This window comes from Priapulus caudatus, unplaced genomic scaffold (assembly GCF_000485595.1).
Source record: "Priapulus caudatus unplaced genomic scaffold, Priapulus_caudatus-5.0.1 Scaffold796, whole genome shotgun sequence".
NCBI lineage: Eukaryota > Metazoa > Priapulida > Priapulimorpha > Priapulimorphida > Priapulidae > Priapulus > Priapulus caudatus.
Window position 1 is genome coordinate 85847 of NW_014577857.1, and position 8642 is coordinate 94488.

An 8642-nucleotide genomic window follows, 5' to 3' on the forward strand; every position below is an offset into this window, starting at 1 on the left:
CAAAAACGGTGATAATTCATCGATGAAAAAGAAGCTATTGATGAGAAATTGAGACGTACGGTAACAACATCCGCTACCGAACCCACCATGAACACCTGCAAGTGTTGCTTATAAATAATGCTTATAAAATATGCATAGCAAATTCTAACAAACAACAGGCCCCGGGTGTTATATATGGTTGTTATATATATACACACGCACGTACACGAGCGAGTACACGTAATGTACTAGACTAGGGACATGAGCGAGAGATTCTGTATAAGATCTAGAGTTGATGAGTGTAGTAGACGTTCCAAAGCAAAAACTCAAGTGAGATGAAAGCATCCCAGATGCGGACCATGGGCTGGCTGTGTCTGCTAATAATATTCACTAGCTAATCATTCTATACTATAAAAAAATTGTGCAGTCACTAACGCGAGTACGAATATTGCAAATCGCGTTGCGCTACTCGAAATATAACTTGTAAGTATGGTGTAATGCTACGCCTAGGAAATGCTAGGCCGTTGAAGCGTGAAACTGCGAGTAATGACGTCACGGTGGGAAAAAAAATTTCTCACTTAAGTTCCGGACCACAGCCAATCAGCGCACTCCATTCACTCGACTTCCTCGAAGCAACAATGTAAAATGAATACCACCTAACACTAACCCTAACCTAGAGTCCCTATATACAGAGTCTCTGTATATAGGGACTCTACCCTAACCCTAACCCTAACCCTAACCCAACATGTAACCGAACCCTAACATGTAACCGAACCCTAACACTAACTATAATCCAACCATATATATAAGAACCATTTATTACAAAACACTATCTATGGTGGGTCCGGAACTCAAGTGGGGAAAAAAATTTCGCGTCCCGGTGTGACTCGACAGTAAGAAATCTACGGAACGTCAACACTTCAATGGCTTATGGCGTATGGCTTCAAAAGCTATGGAGTTACAATTCTGCTTAAGCGTATAACCTCCATGTTCTGGCCTGTACATACAGCAAACAGCAGCCAAACATTGCTAAACACGCCGGAACACGCCGTATACCTTAATGTTAGGTGAACGTATATACACAGACTTATAAAAAATACCTATTCGGTAGCATATTTATACTGGATGAAGCTTTGCTTCATTGCATAAGGGGCTAATAACGACAAATTTGTCACTATTAACCCCTGATTACACGTTACTAGATGATAATTAGTGCTTGTGTTAGTTTGAAGCATAATGCGCATGGGTATTCTCGCGCCTTCTCATTTACTGGGTGTATATATAGAGTCAGTAAATGTCCGCTCAAGCCTAACAACCAATGCGACATACACTTGTTCTCATTTTCAAAAATCGTGTTGAAGCGAGTTTTTCAGATTCGGCAACAAATGAACATCTAGGAATTCAGCTTGCAACCCCCCCCCCCCATATACTATCGAATCGTATATCAATCGTAAAACGTAAATCGTATAGGAGGAGCCCCCCAGTAACTTGGACTATGACAAAGTTGGTGCGACAAACTATCCAAACTCGTGAATCTAGACTAGAACTCACCTATCTGGATGTCTATGAGGAAGAACAGCAGTAGGACAATGGACCAGAACGGTTCCTTGTCTGTAACACGCCCTCCCGTGATCAACATTGTCTATATATTCCGTACCGATGCTTAACCTGCAAAATAACGAATCGAAATTATGAGCTTAAAATACAGTTCATCTCAATATAAATCAAAATTACGAATGTATAAAAGATAATAATTAATATAATATGCGAGCATGAAGTACTATGGAACTCCTAGCGCGGCAAGTTATGAAAAATCCATTCCTGGACAATTCATCATGGATGATTCGTCCAGGACAACTCAGCATTTGTAATTAATTAATTAATTAGGAAACCCGATCCTTAATACTTCCCGTAATTCATTCCTCAGTTCGTTCCGGGGAAATTTGTCTCGATTTTTTGTGCGTGTGTGCGGAAGAGACAGAGAGAGAGAGAGAGAGAGAGAGAGAGAGAGAGAGAGAGAGAGAGAGAGAGAGAGAGAGAGAGAGAGAGAGAGAGAGAGAGAGAGAGAGAGAGAGAGAGAGAGAGAGAGAGAGAGAGAGAGAGAGAGAGAGAGAGAGAGGGCAACTGCAGTATATCAAATACTGAGATAAAATTGTAAGAGGAAAAAGAAGCTCGATTGGTCTTTGTTCATTTATTGACCGAGGAAACAAACAGGCGAATGTACCGCGAGCCACGAGAATAACTCATTTTGATAATATGAGAATATTTTGATGATGCCACGTGAACGCAAGCTGCTGTGCTGAATACAAATGAGCTAGTCAAGATCAGGGCAAAAAATAAAATAAACTCGCGGGGACTAGACTAAGATTAAATTTAGCTAACATTCCTGGTTTTACATTCGGCATGTTTATTTATTTTCTTATTTTCTGTCATTAAATTCTTGACGAACCGGTCAAAACTGTCCACAGTGAATCGTAACTAAGCGAATAACCGACTAGGCTTGAGTTGTCACAGAGATGTACAACGTACCATGTAAGCCATGTGCAATCTCTTCTTCTCCCGGGACTAACGCACCTTAAGTTAAGTAAAACTCTTGTTAAACACCGATGTAGTTTGTAATTTAAACGTGCTTGCGTGCTCCTGTGCGAGCGATGATAAGTAAACTAATGGATGGATGGATGAATGAATGGATGGATGGATGCGACATGTGTAGGTTTCATTTTCAACGAATGGTTCAAGCATGGGCGCATGCGCTCTGTAGCGGAGTGCAGACGCCATCGACCACAACCTTCTCATGACCTTCTCATGACCTTCCGTGACAGGAAGCTGCCGCCCACACAACTATACTAGCAACCCAAACTACAGTGTAAGTTCAACGTGCCTTCTACGGCATCGTGTAACGAAACCTGCAGGCCGAACATCTTAGCGCCTCGTACGTAAATACACGTGCGCATGCGCTCGCGCGCGTTGCTAGGTTGCGGCATGTTGGTTAGAATAAAATTTTCCCAAAGAAAACAGTTGCGGTCGTGCGTCTTGTGTCGCTGTTACACATGCCGAGTGAATTTCCTTGAAAAAACACGGTGTTTTTTTCACTCGGCTAGAAAGCCGCCGGTCGCACTTCTGCTTCGCTTGTTACTCGTTTCCGTGCGCGCATGCGCACTCCTGTTCGTCAACAGGGAGCTCTTTGTGCTGTTTCCGGTCATCATACTTCACTCCCCCTCTCTCGCTCTTTCGCTCTCTCTCCCTCTCTCTTTCTCGTTCGCAACAGATGCTGGGTGGCCTTGATCACTTGCAACTACTCCCACGCATACCTCCTTCCCCTCTCCACCGCTAGAAGGCGTTGTTTCACTCCTAGCGGAAGACCGATACCACCCACACGGACAGATGGACAGAATAACCCTTGCTTTGTCGTCCCTAGCAAATGCCTGCAGATGAATGCATTCATTCCCAGACTGTCGCCCCAACCATAGCTGTCCACTGTTTACACACATACTATGCGTATAGATAAATCTATGACTCCAACGCTCAGTGCGAAGGCACGGGTTGGCGCATGCGCCGTGCACAGCACTACGACCTTCAAATGACATTGAAGATCATTAGCCTTGAAGGTCGTCATCTCTACAACGATGACGCTAGCGGAAACACTCGCAGCGACACAAGCCAAGAGCAACAATAAAGAGCAGCCACAACCACAACAACAACATCAGCACAACAGTAATGATACCGACGAAACACACACAGCAGTGTCCAATTATTACTCATGTTAACACTTGCGCACAGTTCTTTGATTTTCGAAAAAAAACTCGAGAAACTGACTGCTTCCCCAATTTATTTTGATTTCAAACTGTGCCTCTGACCTTGCAACCCGCACGCCCCAACAACAATACTACCCAGCGAAAACAAGGGTCGAATATCCACATTATAAATAAATAGTTATATTGGCTATGTTTCCAGCATTTATTATAACTAAACAAGCGTGTCGGTAGCTTACTCAGTCGGTCCATTATTCCGCCTCAGCCCAAACACGTTAGTAGACTCTATTACCTCGTTGGGGGAAGGGCGGCAATGAAGGCCCGTGTGTATTTGTGCACGCCTATAAGCAATACACGGTGCACGTACGTATATAACCCACGGTTGCTCCTCCTGCCTCCCACGAGATGACAACAGAGCGATGGAAGCTCGTAGATACTCCATCCTGACGTACCCTCCGTGCATCAAACGGTATATATATATTATATATTATATATATATATATATATAATTATATAATAATATATATATATCAAGAGTGGATAATAGAGAAGAGTATGTCACGGGTTTTAACAGCGTTTTGGCATAGTTTTCACTGGTAAATAATCTACGTCAATATGTGAATAAATATATTCAACTTTACGGCTTGTTTTTCATCTATAATTCTCCTCTTTCGTCATATTGACACACACAATTTAACCTGAAAATCGTATGTGTTCTTGCAAAAAAGTTAGTTGAATACGACAAGCGGTTTCCCCACAGTTTTCACGCATGGATGCATCTCTACCGACCCAACTTTGTTAATGGGACTAGTGTTCTATTGTCTATGACGGAAGCTTTGGGGTCGTATGACGAGATATTAGGCATCGAATTGTAATCCAGCGTTGCAGCGGTTTTCCAGGCGTGCTAAAATAAAAATGCGCCCTCACGGCCGCTAGCCTAGCCAGACTGATTCTCTTACGCGCCCCAGCGTACCGTCAATAGACAATGAAAACACTAGTCCATAACAAAGTTGGGTCGGAGAGATGCATCCATGCCGTGAAAATGTGGGAAACCGTGTTTCGTTATTCAACTAAAACGTTTTTTGGAGAAACACATTACGATTTTCAGGTAAATGATGGCTGTCATATGACGAAGGGAGAACTCATAGATGAGAAACAACGGTAAAGTTTGAATATATTTATTTCACCTATATGATAGATTAATTTACCAGTTAAAACTATGCAAAAAACGCCTGATTAAACCGTGACATACTCTCTCTATTATCCACTCTGATATATATATATGTACTATCTTGGATACCCGGCGTTGCCCGGAGAAAAGCGCGTAAGAATAACTTGTAGAGCAAATTGTAGCACAAATGTTTAGTTCATTCTAAGAATAAAATCGTAACAGAGAAACAAAATGTTCCCGTCAGAAGACTTGAAAACGAACAAAATATGTGCGTGCGTGGTTGCGCGAAAGTTCAGGTGAAGAGATGAGATGCAACCTGGTTGCGTTTCCTAGATCAGGGAGTAAGATAATATAGCGATCCTATATTATCTTACTCCTGATATTATTGGTAAAGTCGAGATATTCTGTTACACTAGCGTATACATGAGGCTTATATCGTCAAGACGTCATACACACACACACACACACCACACACACACACACACAATTATATATATATATATATATGTATATGAAAACTGATGCCTGCATTAATTTTTAATATTGCCAGCTGCCACTGCACGGATCAATTTGTCGCAGTACCACGTTCTTCTTTAACTACAGAAATAGATTTCTGTTGGCTTTCCCAGACGATATCTACTTCTACTACTTCTTCTTCTTCTTCTGTTCTCTTTCTGAGTGCTGTGTGCATGTCTAGACGATACTCGCGCGTAAAAAAGACCTAATTTCTCGGATATAAATTACTGCGAAAATAGCTCCAGACTCGCTCCCCCAAAAACAATTAATTTTTACGACAGAACGCGCTCGTTTTCTAGATCAACACGGTCTTTTCAAGACGCGGCACTAACCTCGCGCTCTTCCACAGACGTGCAGCCTCGTTAATTGGCATCTAAAATGCTGTCACTTCAACACCGCACGAGCGATCTACTTCATGATTATATGGCGGGGTCACTGCAAACAATAGGCCTGCGCACCAATCCGGCCGTACTAGGTTGATACCCATAGACGCTTGCTAGGATGATCTTTCGCGCCAAAACGGCTCTATAGTGATCGAACTGTTTGTTATTTTGACCGCGAAAGATGCGCGGGAAATCTTTTACGGATGCTCATCCTACGCAGTGTAGTATTATTATTTTAAAAGTCTATTCGCCAGAGAGCAAATAAAACGCCGTATGCAATGCACGATAGACGCCAGGAGCGAATGAAAACAAATTGAAAAAAAAAGTTTATTGGGACCCGATAACATTCATATTGGCGCATTCAATCTATGACGTACGATAGCTATACAACAGAATACGGCATGGTGCAAACATATTCCAGAGCAATCAGAAGCGAAAAAATAAGCAACTAAAAAAGTGTTTTTAATTAACTCCGATGAGCATCTCGTCCATCAGCATATATATATTGTCATCGTTAATTAGCGAGCCTTGCTCATCATCATCACCCTATTATCATCATCATCATACTTTGTCATTGTCATCATTGTCATTGCTCATCATTGTCATTGTCATTGTCATCAGTTGTCATCATCAATCACGCCGGATTTTCTAAAACTGTTATTATGCCACGGGGCAGGAAAGATGGATTCTGGATTGACAATCGCGTCTCTATGTCACGTGACTACGTGACTAGACGCGTGTATCTAAGCGAGTCAATCAATCAAGTCGGCATTGATATTGAGCACTTACGTTACGTAAAGGGCAAGGAGAAGAAGAAGAAGAAGGACAGAAGAAGAAGAAGGAAGAAGAAGAAGAAGGAAGAAGAAGAAGATATAGAAGGAAGCAGAAGAAGCAAGAAGAAGCAATTGACGAGAGGCGAGGCAGACCTTAGTCTACTTCTACTCTACTCATCGCCCTCGATCATTTAACGCTAATAACCTCGTAACAAACGTTGCGGCGCGGCGCGTTACAAAGTATTCTCATCGTCGAAACTCTTGCCTTCTACCGACTCATCTATCTAAACTTGCTCCCCCCTCCCTGGAAAAAAGTTTCCCTCGCGGTGAACGCACGCGTGCTTTTTGCCGATTGTAGATTCAGAATAGTAAGATGGCCCACAGGCACGAGCAGACAGTGTGTGACCTTTCACAAGAAGAGCCGAGAGGGTAGTCGCTGCCAGACAGGCTAGGCGGGAATGACTCTTCAAATCGTTATTTGCGCGGGCGGCGTGTGTGTGTGAAGCCACTGCTATGCCTATACTTGCGCAGAGACATTTACGCAGGATTTAATAGCGCTCTGAACGTTACCGCCTGCCCACGCCGTGCTGTGCCCGTGGCGTTACGTGCGTGCGGTGCTGCGTGTATGTGTGTGGTGTGTGTTGTATAATGTGTGTGTTCGTGTGATGTGTGTTGTGCCTGGAGTGATGTGTGTTGTGTGATGTGTGTGTTGCGTGGTTGTGCGTGCGTTGGTGTGTATTGTGCGCGCCGTGTGTGTATGCGTGCGTGCGCGTGTGTGTGCGTATGTGCGCGTGCACTCGTGTATGTGCGTGTGTGCCTGCATGTGTATGTGCGCGTGCGTTCGTGTGCGTGTATATGTATGTGTGTGTGCGTGTGTGTGTGCGTACATGTGTGTGCCTGCATGTGTATGTGCGCGTGTATATGTATGCGTGTGTATGTGCGTGTGTGTGCGTGCGTGCGTGTGCCACGAGAACGCACCATGCTGTCAATGTCGTGTTCGCTGTTAATTGAGCTCCTGAGATGCGACCTATTACTTCTATTATTACTTCTATGACCTAATCACGTCATTGAGTCATACATGGTAATAATATCATGTATAATCAAGCATCATGATTTTGTCATTTTTCCTCATTTGCGAAAGTTATTTAGCGAGGCGGAAGAATGGGAAATTACATTAAAGATGTATTTATATTGGACGAGCGGTAGTGAAAATGTTGATACATACTAGGTTATGTGTTCGCACACTTACACGCATGTACGCACGCACGCACGCACGCACACACTCGCGCTGACTTATTTTGCCTGACAACTGTAGGATATTTGGGAAACGATGAATGAACGACAAAAACAGAGTTAAAACGAGCGTGTTTTGAATGGTTTCAGCCCGCATCCCTCCGCGTACTATCTCCCGCATTCACAGCGCATAGCATCCATACTGATGTCATGTTATAAAGCATTTCATGCCAAACTACGCCGTTGCATTTCGTCGCAACCTGTGTCTCTAGAGCTTATTGTAACACACACACACACACGCACGCACGCACCCACGTACACGCACGCACATACACATTCGCTTTCTTTCTCGCTCTCGTTCTCCCTTTCTCCCTCTCCCTCTCTTTCTCGCTCCGTGTCTCTCTGTCTCTCTCTCTTCCTCCCTCCCTCCCTCCTCCTCTGTCTCTCTCTATCTCTCTCGACTCCCATCCCCACTCTCGCCACTTTTGTAAGGTGATTCCATCAGATAGCTGCATATGGTCATTCGCTCGCTCTTAGTTCTTTATATGAGGCGGAAAACGATGCGGATGTTTAGAAAGCGATTTCGCCGGTGAACGTGAAAGAGCAACATTGTGATTTGAGTCCCTTTTCCCGGTTTTATACCATCTGCTCAGCCGCTTGCAAGTTGCAAACATGCTTTCCTCTATTCGCTTTCTTATTCGCTCCCCTTTCTCTCCCCCCTCTCTCTCTATATACATATATATATACGAACGAACGAACGAACGAACGAATGAACGAACGAGTGAGCGAGTGAAAGAACGAATGAAAGAACGAAAGCTTGAGCGAGGGAAAGAAG

The 8642-nt window shown here is 43.6% G+C and overlaps 1 protein-coding gene across 1 annotated transcript in view; it reads right to left on the reverse strand.

The window, feature by feature from the left end:
• Positions 1-1643, reverse strand: part of LOC106813587 (irregular chiasm C-roughest protein-like) — a 23532-nt gene extending 21889 nt beyond the window's left edge. Inside the window, exon 1 of the mRNA XM_014817763.1 lies at positions 1531-1643. Coding sequence (XP_014673249.1) covers positions 1531-1618 — 88 coding nt within the window. The 5' untranslated portion in view covers positions 1619-1643. The remainder of the gene's footprint in view (positions 1-1530) is intronic.
• Positions 1644-8642: the final 6999 nt, after the last annotated feature.